Consider the following 13,510-nt stretch of genomic DNA (forward strand, 5'->3'; position numbering starts at 1 on the left):
TCTATCTGGCCGGGTTTTAGTTATGTGGCTGTGTGTAGGGCTGGGCACCGGTCCAAAATCGGACCGGAACCGGAATCGGCAAAATTCACGGACCGGGACCGGACCGGATTACAACAATTCCGGTCTGGGACCGGACCGGAAAAATTCCGGTCCAAGACCGGACCGGGCCGGTTGGACCGGAATTACCCACTTTTTCAAATCCCGGTCCAAAAATTCCGGTCCATTGGACCGGATCGGACCGGTTGGACCGGAATAAAAACATAATTTTAAGAAAAAAATGAAAATAACCATAATTCCGGGCATTCCGGTCCAAACCGGTCCCGGACCGGACCGGACCGGAAACCGGAATCTTGAAAAATGGTGGACCGGAGACCGGACCGGAATTTTTAATTCCGGTTCCGGTCCACTCGATTCCGGTCCGGACCGGTCCATTTTTCCGGTCCGGACCGGATTATGCCCACCCCTAGCTGTGTGAACTTCGGGACGATGTTCTTTTAAGGGGGAAACACTGTAATACCCCGTATATTTATATACGTTGATTATATTAATCATATATTTATATATCGTAAATTATATTTATATAAAATTTTTAAGTTATACTTACGACTCGGGAAATGGGTAAGTACATGTGGGTCGTGTGGATGGGCTGAGTAAATCACTCATGTAGGCCGAGTAAGCTAACCGTGTAACTCAAGTAGCTTCGGGTTTCATTTAAGTTGCTTATTTCGACTCGGAGTATATAAACCTCCTAATTAATTACCACAAACCCTTTTTATCATTGTAAACACAAAACAAGATAGAAAGACCTAGAGAGGATAGGAGAAGGGATCGAGAGGAGTAGAGCACGAACGGCCGGGGTTTGTGTGCGTCAGATTTGAGACGGTTTCGCTAATTTTTCATCCTTTTGATCGTAAGTATAATTCTATAACTATCTAATTCGTTTTAACAACTTTTCATAGTTCTTTTGTGATTTTAACCAAACCCTAATTTGATATTAGTATGTAAATTGAGGATTTCAATTGTTGTTCTCAATAAGACGATATAATACAAACGTGGTGGACTCAGGGTGACCGTCGTGGCCTCGTCATGGCTGTGTGGCCTCGGGGTTGCTGCGGGTGAAGGGGAGCCGTGGCCTGGGCGCGGCCATGGTCTCGGCCTAGGTCGTGTATAGCATAGTTGTATTGTGTAATTAATTTGTAGCGGTATTTATTTTGTGTTGTTATAATTATAATAGGCGCAAAGTTCGTAGAAGAGCCTTTCTAGCATACTTGAACAATTACTGCAGCGGTCTTTTGCTGAGGTAGGGCTTCTCCTACTCACTTATGTTAAATATCGAATTTGCCTTACATGAATGAGTTTTATATACTGAGATAGTTATTGTACTGAGATATATTGCGTAAGTTGAGATTGCAGCGATCTTATACTGAGTTATGTTAAAGTATTATCGAGCCTTGGTGAAGTTTGATTGTGACAGTGATACTTATACTAAGCTATTGAGTAGCATATTATATTGAGACCATCATATACTGAGCTTTTATTGCATTTCTGAGTTATCATAACTGGCATTGTTAATTATTGAGATGAGTCGAGTAGAATGGTATGTGAAATGGTGTTGGTTGCCCGCGGGGCAACATTTCTATGAGATATTGGTAGGCCAGGTACAGCTGCGGTTGTAGACCTGAAGAATTTGTAGGCCAAGCACGGGGAAGTAGAAGCGTCGTGGTCCTAATGATATGCATAATAGAGTGATGGTGTGACACATAGGTGCGTGCTTGTGAGGGTCGTGAGCTGATCATGGTGCAAGGGCCGCGAGCCATTCGAATATTGTCGTTTTGGGCTGATGCTTTATGATCAGTGCAAGAGTAATCTATTATCATTGCATTAGTAAACACTTGAGTTTAATTATTTATTTTTATGTTTGTTTATTGCTGGAATCCATATTTTTCATAAGCTGACCGTATTGTGTCTTGTGTAAACTGTCACCAATTTCCGGAGTGTCCATTGTCGATCCATTCAATGATTTCCGCTTGAGTCGGGAGCATTTAATAAAGGAGGTTTAGACGTCTAGAGTTGGACTGCTTCTGTTGCTCTATGTGGAGCTGGGAGGGACGTTGAGGTGCTTTGGACTAGACGAGTTTCACCTAGTTACCTTTATGTCAAACAGTTTTAGTCAAGATACATTTCAAATTAACTTCTCAAGTGGTTTTGCTAAGGTTGTATTTGTTTCGGACAAGTTATTGATTTCGGTTTTAATAAAGTACTTGGTTTGTTTAATTTGATATTCACTGCCTCAGGAAACTGGGATGATAACAGTCTTGTTTAATTGGGAATGCTTTGCTAAAGGCTCATATTTAAATAAGGGTGTTACAACAACACATACTCTAAGAAACCTTTCTAATTACAATATACAATATTTGGTAATTAGAAGATATACACAATAATATCAAAGATACGATAAAATAGACTTATTACGATATTATACGATATTGCATAATATCATCCTATATAAAAGGAGCAATTTAATAATTTAAAAAGAGTGTATTTTTGTTGTATGTTTTTGAGGAAATTTTACTTGGTTGGGTATAAGTAAAGGAGATTTAGTAATATTTGGAGGAAATGTAAATTGAGGAAAAATGGCGGGCGTAACTTTTAATGAATTCAAATAATTAACAAGCTGAAAAGATTGAAAATAGTCCCCTAATTTTGTTAGTCTGAAAAATAACTTTACATTTCGGCAACCAACAAAGCAAAAGTAGGATGTTATTGTTGTATGTATAGAGTGAGATGCTCCTTCATGTTTTTAAAGTCTGGCCTCCTAAGGCTAAGATTATATGGTCTTAGCTAAGACTCTTAGGTTGAGACTTTGGTAAGATTTTGTTGAAAATAGGGATAAAGTAGGTGAAACTATAGTAAAGTCTTAAAGTAGATCTTGGAAATTCAAGACCCAACTTAAGACTCATGAATAGTATTTTATTTGTGTAAAAAATAGGTTTAGTGGGTTCCACAAATTTTTGGTGAGTAATTTTGATGGGCCTAGGGATAAAGTAGAAGAAATAAAAGAGTTTGAGTTAACTCTTTAGGGTAAATAATAATATTTTAATGTTGTTAAGACTCATATAGAGTATGTGGATAAACATAATCTTGAGGGAAGGTACCGGACAATCAAAGAAAGAAGCAAGTCAACATTTGAAAAATCATTTCAAAACAATACATTAGCCAGTACCGAACTAGTCATTAGACGTCTTTAATGACAAGTCCTAACATCCAACCAATATCAAAATCCAAAAGTAGATCTACAAATTTTACTTAAAACCTTTAAACAAATCACGTTTGTAAATACAACACAACTTTAGAAAATTTTTCAAGGCATCGAAATATGTGAAACAATTCCAAAATATTTTCAAACTAGTTTTGCACAATTTCGAATATCCAAATTGAAGTACTAACCAAGAGTAAATCAAAAGTGGGGTTTAAAGTTTGAAATCACAATTCAAAATTTCCAAGATAAATAATTTTTTTTTATAGAAGTCAATACCTGTTGTAAAAGAGAAATTATTCGAAGAAATGTAACGACAAATCGAATAAAAAGGTTTTCAACTTAAGCAAGGGTTGAGGTAACTCACAAAATTAAGGGAGTTTTTGAAATAGGACTATAAAAGATGGCAGATATAAGTGTACTCATGTTGAAAAAAAAAAATAGAAGTATGATGACAAGAAAACAATTATATACCAATAATTACGTCGGGGTAAGCCACAGCTTCAGCACGACTCTTCAAGGAGTTACAATCCATAGGTCGAGGAGCAGCTCTAGTCTTCAAAGCACTAGTCATGGTTGCTTTAGTAGTCGACCCCTCAGCTGTCTACTTCTTCGGGCACTCACAAGATTTGTGTCCATGTTCTTTGCAGTTGTAGCAAGTAAGGGAAACTCCTAAGCAGGTAAAGCCTGGCTAGATCGGCTTGCGGCAGCTAAAACAGTACACCTCCTTCTTCCTATCATCATTCTTCTCGTCATATTTCTTTCCATCAGCAAGGGAAGAAAAGCTAGTAGAAGCAGTCACCAAAGGGCTCCTCCTCGGACAGGTGATCAACTTGTGGCCAGCTTCTCCGCCATGATAGAAGGTAAAAGAAGATTCATCACGAAGTTTCCCTGGATCAGTGTCAGTCTTTGCGGCATGTGTCTCCTTCGTTGGGCAGACAAAGGATTTGTGACCTGGCTCCTTGCAAAAGAAGCAGATAATAGGATCTCCTCTACAATTCTCTGCAGGATGGGACTTCTCGCGACAATTTTATCATATAGCATCGTTCTTTTTATCTTCACGGAAAATAGTCTGGAGCTTTTCAAATCTAGCACCTTAAGGTTGGAGCATTCTCTTGAGGGCAGCAGCATGTCTACGACTTCTTCTTTTCATCTTCGGTTAGGAAAAAACAACATGAAGTCAATGCTAACCATTGAGTTACAAGTACACATAGACTATCAAACAAGTCCTTATTGGTTACTACCCATATCTCTCTATCTCAATTTAATTTGTCAAATCATTTCTTAGACATTTTGCCTAAAGATCAAAGTGTGAGCGTCAGGAGCAGTGATGCTCTGATACCAACTGTAATCCCCTATAAAAACTAATGCAAAACAATGGCGGAAACATTGTCGACTTGGGATTAAAAACACAAAGAGAAAAGTTCTAACTATTTTAAAATGAGAATATATAAAATTCTCAAGAGAAATAAAAATATGGTCAAGTCTAAAAAATTGCCACTTTTATAAAAAGGGTGAAAAGAAAATTCCTCAAAGTGTTCAACTAAAAACCATAAAAGCAAGCAGAAAAACAGAGTAGGATCTGCAAACTACTCGCTAGCTCACACGGAAATTCCCAGCAAAGCTAACACCTGTCATGTTATAAACATAACAGCCATAATCAGTGGGGAGTAACTCGACGTTTTCCCAACCAAATCACATGATATAAATGTTACAGTAGCAATAATATATCAAAAATAGGTTGAAAAATCAAAACATATGTAACGAAAATAAATTATCAAATTCACGCTTAAGATAAACATGCTGCATGCTTAAAAGCAAAATTCCTCAAATGACAGAATGGAAATAATATAGTTCAGGCTAGATATTTAACTTTAGCTACACTCATTGACACCGTAGCATCTTACACTAGTTTCGGGAACCCGGTGTCACGCAAAGGTGACCAACTCCAAGTCCACTCACTAGACAATAAGCTATAATAAGACACGTCTTACCACGTAGTGCGAAGTCCTAGTCTAAGTACATGTACATGACTTTACGATAATCTGTTTGCCCGTAGGATACCCAATCATGTAACTGTATAAGAACCCGTATGCCTTAGTTCATTATTCTTTGCCCATACTTTAATTATTCCAAACTTAAAAATATCCCAAAGATAGGATATTATTCAAAGTATATTATTTCAAAGGTTCGAAAGTGAACTACACTTTTATTTCTTCAAAACAGGAAGCTTAGACTTCACTTTCAAAAGAGTAAAATAAATTCAAAGTTACGAATCAGTAAAGTTACTGTAATAAAGCTTAGAATAAGCCAAAGATTTAATGTACTTTAGTAAGATATATATTATTGGGCCTTAACGAGACAAACACTTAAAATCAGATTTTAAAAACAGGACATCAGTATTGTAAAATTCATAATTAAATACAAAAAAATCGAAATAAGGCAAACCAATTTTCTTGGATTCCAGTAGCTCTTAGCTACAACTTTCATTCTATAATCAGCTTCAGAAAACAAAAGTAACAGGGTGATGTGTTCATTTTTTTTTTTTTTTGTTAGCAACAAATAGCATAGCTTACAACAGATCTTCTTGAGCAAGATTATGAGCTATCCTATTCACTCCTCTAGGACAGAAGCTAATAGAGCAACAGTGAAAACAAGACGCAATAAACTTAATATCCTGGACAATGCAAGCAATAGACGCAATAGGCTTATCCGCACCGGCCACCTGCAAAACCAAGACAAGACAATCCGTAACCAGTCTAACGTTAAGATACCCTTCCTCCAAGGCCCATTTTAACGCCTGGATTGCAGCCTGACCTTCAGCTTGCAGGGCAGAAGAGGCAAACGAGCGAGCATGCGCAGAAATCCTTAAAATCCCATCACCGTCCAATAAGCACCACCCCATGCCAGAACTTCTATCAGCCCTCCAAGCAGCATCACACTTAACAGTACAAACATTTCCGCACGTAGGCCTCCCAACAATCCAATAGGGAAATGAGTTTCTAATTCTCTTTGCTAGACCAAAATCAGAAGAGAAGTCCAACACAGACGCTTGAAGGAGGCAAGCGTCCTTATTGCACACAGCCTCATTCATACACTCAATGTCACCAAGAATAGAATTGAGGGCACCCATAGGCCAAGGGCGACGATTCCTGAAAACCATATCATTCCTGCAACACCAAATTCTCCAAAGGGTAGCGATAAGGGGAAAAAGGAGGGAGTTAGGATCTGGGCCAATTAAGAAATACTTGACCCAGTTTATGACCCAAATCCTAACATCAATATCCACCCCCCCAGTGATTCTAATTCCTAAAGGGCAGCCAAACCAAAGAGCTTTTGCAAAGCTACAATCTTTGAAAAGGTGAGAGATAGATTCCACACAAGTAGGTAAGCCTTCGCAGAGAGTACAAGTGGAACGCCAACTCATCGTGCGTTTGAGAAATTCAGGCCCCACGGGAAGGGCATTAGCCATAAATTTCCATAAAAACACCCTTAGTTTTTGAGAAATAGGCAACTTCCACAGCTTTGATTTGCAGAAGGCCACAATGGTAGGAGGCATTCTAGAGCGATCAGCACCCGTGGTAGGTCCATCAGATAAGGCCTTAGCAACATAGTAACCCAACTTGACAGTGTAGACACCATGCTTAGAAAATTTCCAATAGAATGAGTCATCCAAAGGTTGACACGGGATATAAGTTGCGAGGATTTTCTTTGTAACTTCCTCACCCGGATCGAAGCCAAGGGAGGAAAGATCCCATCTTCTGTGATTATCATAAAGGTCACCTACCAAGAGCGTGGAGTCAGAAGGAACGTCAAAAGAATCTCCGCAAATATCATGAAGACTACAACCCTCTATCCATTTACTCTTCCAAGCATTAAGTCGAGATGAAGATCCAATTGACCAAGCAATGTTATTGAAGATAAGATCGGAACCCCATACAAGACTTTTGAGAGTCCATGACGACGCATTGGGAGCCTTCCAACGATTCTGGAATAAATTATCATCAAGGATACCAAGCTTGAGACCAATCACCATACTAATAAGACTTACCGGATCACATAAGATTCTCCGAGCAGATTTAGTAAGGAGGGCTTGGTTAAAGCAACTAATATTGCGAAGACCAAGGCCCCCTTCTCCCACGGGCCTACTAAGAAAGTCTTTACTACACCAATGGATAGACTTATTAGTTCTAGTTCCACTCCACCAAAAATGCACCATCAAAGACTGAATTTTTGATGTTACACTTACCGGTATGCGAAATACCGATAGAGAGAAAAGGGATAGTGAAGAGAGAACAGAACGAATAAGAGTCAGTTTACCAGCCGAAGAAAGAAGAATATTATTCCAAGAGGATAACCTTCGCCTAGTTTTTTCGACAAGAAAAGTAAAAAGCTCCCTCTTAGAAGACCCAATACTCGTTGGTAAGCCAAGATAGTTACCAAGATCATGCTTAGGAGCTAGTTTAAAGTTAGTCAAGCACTTTTTGACCATCATGAGTGAGCAATTTGGACTGAAAAGAATAGAGGACTTATCTTTATTAAGGCATTTTCCAGAGGCAGCACAATATTCATCGATAAGGTTCATAAGAAAGTCCATATTCTCATAGTCACCACGAAGAAAGAAGAGTGAATCATCTGCAAATAAAAGGTGGGAGATTTCCGGACCGTTCTTACATATCTTAATACCCTTAACAAGATTACTATCCTGGGCATAGAGAATCATTTGGGATAAGACTTCCGTGCACAGCGCAAAAATATAGGGGGATAAAGGATCACCTTGCCGAATCCCACAACAAGGTTTAATATTTTCCATAGGAGCACCATAATTAGGATTTCATAGGAAACAGTTTCAATATTACTCATAATGAGATGAACCATAGAGTCAGGCAAATTCAAGGAAAAAAGCACCCCTCTTATGAAATTCCAGTTCAGTCTATCATATGCTTTACTCATATCAGCCTTTAATGCCATATACCCTTCTTGCCATAGCTCTTATGATTGATGACGTGAAGAATTTCTTGGGCAATAACAATATTATCCGCAATACTTCTATTAGGAACAAAGGCACTTTAAAATGGACTAACCAGACCATCCATAACCCCTTTTAATTTATTAGCTATGCACTTTGTGACAATTTTCATTATAACATTGCAGAGACTAATCGGCCGAAAATCCCCAACTCTCTCAGGGCAATCATTTTTTGGAATAAGGACAATAAAAGTTTTATTAAAATCCTTAAGAACAGTACCCGAGTTGAGAATACTGAGAGCTCCACTAATAACATCATTCTTAACAATAGACCAATACTTCTGGTAGAAGGCCGCAGGAATCCCGTCAGGACCCGAAGATTTTAGGGGTCCCAATTGAAAAAATATTTAGTGCACGTGTCACCCTCGCAATTCGATTTCAATTTGGTACGTTGACGCCAATAAGTACCCGCCGCAGTAGAGAATTCCATCAGCTTTTTATGACATAACTCGTAGTTAATGGTGTCACCACCATTCTCAATATCCAAAAGGAAGGACTCCAGGTCTTGATCAAAAGCATTCCACTGTAGACCCCATTCATCTTTTTTGTTACAAGCCCAGACTTTAAAAGCGTTGTTTATACGATGTAATTTTGACAAAAGAGCATGAGAAGCATCACCCTTAACTGTCCTTCCCCAGTTATCTTTAACCAGGCCACTACATTCAGCATAATTAAAGCACCAAGCCTCAAGTCTGTAAATTTTCTTCTTGGTATGGAGAATCATATTTGTATCAAGGATAATAGGTGCATGATCCGAAATTTGAATAGGCAGGTGTTTAATAAAGGTATTAGGAAATAGAGAGAGCCAATCATTAGAAGCAAAACCCTTATCAAGCCTTTCATAAATTCGATGAGGATTTTCCCTATTATTACACCAAGTGAATCTAGGTCCCTTGAAAGGTATATCCATCATTTTATATATACTTTTACCCCTCGTTTTAGCTCGGTTTTGATTGCATATCATACTTTAATTAGTATATTTGTGAGCTAATCTTGTGTTCTAGGTGTATTGTTTGTATTTGTTACATTGTGTAGGAATCTAAGCATTTAGAGGCTTTTTCTTATCACATTGACAAGCACTAGAATATATGGCTAAGTATGAAAGCTAAATGGACCATGGAAGAAGTTACAAGGCCAAGTATGAAGAGATGTGAAGTGTAGAATACTAATTTGAAGCCCACATTACAAGTCCACAAAATTCTACATAAGATGCTCAACTTATAATGCTCTTTGGAAGGTCTTAAGGTGCTAATTATCACATTTAACCGGGTGATTAAGGAGGCTTAAGTACGTTGCATGGGATTCCTTAGCTTGGAGCATTAAAGCCGGAGTTGAGGAAGAATACCCGGAAACCCACGCCCCCGATCGGGGATGGCAACCCCGATCGGGGTGGACCCCCTCTTTGGATTTTACGTTATGCCCCTATTTTCTTATAAATAGGGGCCTTATTCCGTCATTAGGGAGATTTTCTTTACATCTTCTTTACGCGTTTTCATACACTATTTCACTCTCTAGCCTTAAGCAAAATTCTCTCTTAGTTTTCATTTGTAGTTTCAATATTGTCAAGTATTTGGTTATCAAACATTTGGTTATTTATTCAAGCTTTTGGTTCTCTTATGTTCTTCTTTGCAAGTTTCTAATTCAAGTTCCATTTCCATTACAGTAATTCTAATTCTATTTTATTAGTTTACATTTCTATTATATAGTTTTATCATTAGTACTTTTATTATTTCACATAGTTTGTCATTACATTTTATGATTCAACACTTAGTTCATATAATTTCTATAAGCATGTCTAGCATTTCATAGTTTACATTTCGTCATGAGTAGTTAAATTTCCTTAGTCTAGGGACTAGGGAAGCCATGCAAAATTTAATATATGTAAAATGATAAATTAGATTGATATAATATTGTCTCATTGTTTCTATCACATGTTTGCATCGTCACCTTTAATCTTTGTTTAGTGGGCATAATCAATGATTAAGTTTGTTAATTCGTTCTATAAGTCGAGAGGCACTGAATCAAATTAGACTAAACATGTGTAGTAGGACAACCTAGTCATGAACGAGAGTTTCTCTAGGACCCGGTCTATGGTTGACACTAATATCATGAGGTGGGTGTCTTTAAGCCTAAACAATTGACAATGTTATTATTACCAAGTTTAGCATGAATATATATTTACATTTGCATATGTGACCCGACTCCCATAGACTCCTTTAATCATATATTTTAAATCACTTTATATTTGCTAATCAACAAACCAACCAACAAACCAAACCAAACGTAATCGACCTTGATAGAAATCTTTCCATAGCATTTCATAGCGCAATTCCCGTCTCCTTGTGTTCGACCCCTATTGCTACATTAACTTTTGTGATTATTGCTCCATGATTCGACAAACGGGCGTCACTCAAGCCCAAATTAGGGAAATACTTTTCCCTTTCTCTTTGAAGGACAAGGCAAAACTTTGGATCAATAGCCTTGATCGCACCGCTATGGGAATCACCAATTGGGAGACATTGGCTCTTGCTTTATATCAAAAGTTTTTTCCACCGGAGAAAAATCAAACCTTAAGGAGCCAAATCACCGGATTCCGTCAACAAGCTCTTGAGAGCTTATATGAGGCTTGGGAGAGGTACAAGGAGTTGCAAAGACAATGCCCACATCATGGGTTGGATGCTTTGTTCCTAGCTATAACATTCTACAATAGATGTTGTGCCGAGTCCCGTAGGATTCTTGATTCCGCCAACAATGGGCGGTTTGATCAAATTGACATCGATATTGCTCATTCCACGATCAAATCCATGACGCGTAATATGTCAATTCCCAAAGTGTGGCACTCAAAGGTAAAGAAGAATCCTCTGACAATCCCGTCTTGTTAGCTCAAATTGCCTTACTCCAACAACAATTGGCGGAACGAGATGCGGATTCTCTTCAACAACTCAATGCCGTGTCCTCTACGAGTCAAATCATTGTTTGTGATGGTTGTAGAGGTTCAGGTCATTACACCGCTCATTGTCAAGCTACTATTGAGGAGGTAAATGCTTTTCAAGCTTTTAGACAAAGTTCTTATCCACCGGGTACTTTTTCCAATACTTATAACCCGAATTTAAAATTTCACCCAAACATGTCTTATAGAAGTAATAATGTGCTTAACCCTCAACCTCAAACCCAACCACAATAACAAAATGCTTACATTCCACAACAACAAAAGTATAATTCTCCACCGGGTTACCAAAGTCAAAACCAACAACAAAGACCACCTCAACAAAATTACCAACAAAATCAAGGGCCACCACCTCAAAATGGCCAACAAAACAACTAAGAAGGGGGTAAACTTGAGGCCTTGGTAATGCAAATGGCTAAGACCCAATCGGAAATGTTGGCTCAACTCCAAAAGAGTGATCAAGCTCACAATGCGGCAATCAAGATGTTAGAGCAACAAATGGCTCAACTAGCCGCATCTAGCTCTTCAAGGAAGACCGGCCAACTACCGTCCCAAGGTACGCAACCACATGATACCGTTAATTTTATTTCTTTGAGAAGTGGTACAAGCTATGATGGGACATCCATGACTTTGGATGACGAAGTGGTTGTTAAAAATCCCAAGCTTGGGAGAAATGCCAAAAAGAAGGCTAGTGAAGAGCCTCTTGTTAGGGACCGTGTGCCGTTTCCTCATCGATTATTGATGCTTAAGAGAAAGAGCAAGCTTGATACCAAGGATGTTGAGCCCTCTATGCCCAAATAAAGTGACGAGGTGATTGTTGAGAAAGAGGTCTCTCCTAATGCCAAGGAGAGTGATACCGTTTCTAAGAAGGTCGATGCTCCTATTGAGAAAGAGAAAGAGAAAGTGAAAGATGTGGAGGATGATCCTCCAAAGGAAGTTTTTTAAGTGCCGTTTCCCTAACGTCTAGAAAAGCACAAGGAAGAAGGTAAGTTTGGTAAGTTCTTGGAAGTTGTTAAGAATTTATAAGTCACCGTCCCTTTTATTGAATTTCTTACCCAAGTCCCTTCCTACTCAAATTTTATGAAGGATATCCTCTCAAAGAAGCGATCCTTCAATGAGGTTGAGACCATTGCTTTCATCGAAGAGTGTAGTGCACTCTTACAAAACAAGTCTCCCCCGAAACTTAAGGACCCCGGTAGCTATTCTATTCCTTGCACTATAGGCACATATACCATTGATAAGGCCTTTTTGCGACCTAGGTGCTAGTGTGAGTGTCATGTCCTATTCTATTTGTGAAAAACTTAACATGGGTGCTTTTAAATGCACAAGTATCACATTGTAAATGGCGGAACATTCTTTAAAAGGACCTTTAGGTGTCCTTAGAAGATGTGCCCGTCAAAGTTGACAAGTTTTTCATACCCGTTGACTTCCTCATACTTGATATGGCCGAGGACTCACAAACCCTAATTATATTGGGTAGGCCATTTTTACACACCGCGGGTGCGCTAATCGATGTGAAAAAGGGGAAGTTGACTTTGGAAATGGGTGATGACCGGGTTACATTTAGTAAGAAAAACACCATTAGAAGCCCAATGTTACAAGAGCCTTGTTATTTATTGAGTACTGTGGACTCTTCTAATGCCTCTACTACACTTGGATCCTTACTGATGGATTCATTGGAGGAAGATATTGGTGTTAATTGTTTTGCAGGTGACGATGCTAAGGGCAAAAGTGCTAAGAGTGCCAAAACGAAAGGGAAATTTTATTGGAAAAATTTTCAATGGATGTGGAATGCAAAGGAAGCTATGAAATGGAGCTCGGATGGTGGCGAGCTAAATGATGAAACTTGATCAAATAGCTTCTTACGTCGTGCGGGACGTTAAACCAGTGCTTCTTAGGAGGCAACCCAAGCTTTTTATTTGCTTTTATTTATTTTTGTTTTTAACTTTCCGTAATTTATTGTTTTGTAGAATTAGTAATAAAATACTAGGTTTGACGATGTTTTGTTTTATGATTTATAGGTGAAAAATGAAGAAAAGGAGATTTAAAGAAGAAAATTCACGCTTCCCCATGCAAAAACCCCGTTCGAGGACGTAACTTTCAAAAACAAAGCGGAATTAAACAAACACTGGATGAGAAAGACAAAAAGCGCATTGACCGGTCAACCCTGATCAGGGTTGCCAGCCCCGATTGGGGACGTGAGTTCGTATTTTGATGGCCTTTTTCTTCTACGGGTAAAAGGCAAACATTATTCTATCATTCTCATACATCCCGATTGT

At 38.6% G+C, this 13,510-nt stretch overlaps 1 protein-coding gene and 1 non-coding gene across 2 annotated transcripts; both read right to left on the minus strand.

Moving 5' to 3' along the window:
- Positions 1-3,947: 3,947 nt before the first annotated feature.
- On the minus strand, positions 3,948-9,194 carry LOC141628322 (uncharacterized). The gene is made up of 5 exons (XM_074441481.1): positions 8,641-9,194; positions 8,341-8,530; positions 5,833-7,961; positions 5,705-5,747; positions 3,948-4,217 (listed from the first exon to the last, which is right to left on the minus strand). Exons 1-5 carry the CDS (start codon positions 9,192-9,194, stop codon positions 3,948-3,950), a joined length of 3,186 nt encoding a protein of 1,061 aa, XP_074297582.1.
- Positions 9,195-10,850: 1,656 nt separating this feature from the next.
- Positions 10,851-10,958, minus strand: LOC141635696 (small nucleolar RNA R71). Its single transcript, XR_012540364.1, has one exon. It is a non-coding gene; the product is annotated as a small nucleolar RNA R71 (small nucleolar RNA).
- Between the last annotated feature and the right edge of the window lie 2,552 nt (positions 10,959-13,510).

The sequence above is a fragment of the Silene latifolia genome, chromosome Y (assembly GCF_048544455.1).
Source record: "Silene latifolia isolate original U9 population chromosome Y, ASM4854445v1, whole genome shotgun sequence".
NCBI lineage: Eukaryota > Viridiplantae > Streptophyta > Magnoliopsida > Caryophyllales > Caryophyllaceae > Silene > Silene latifolia.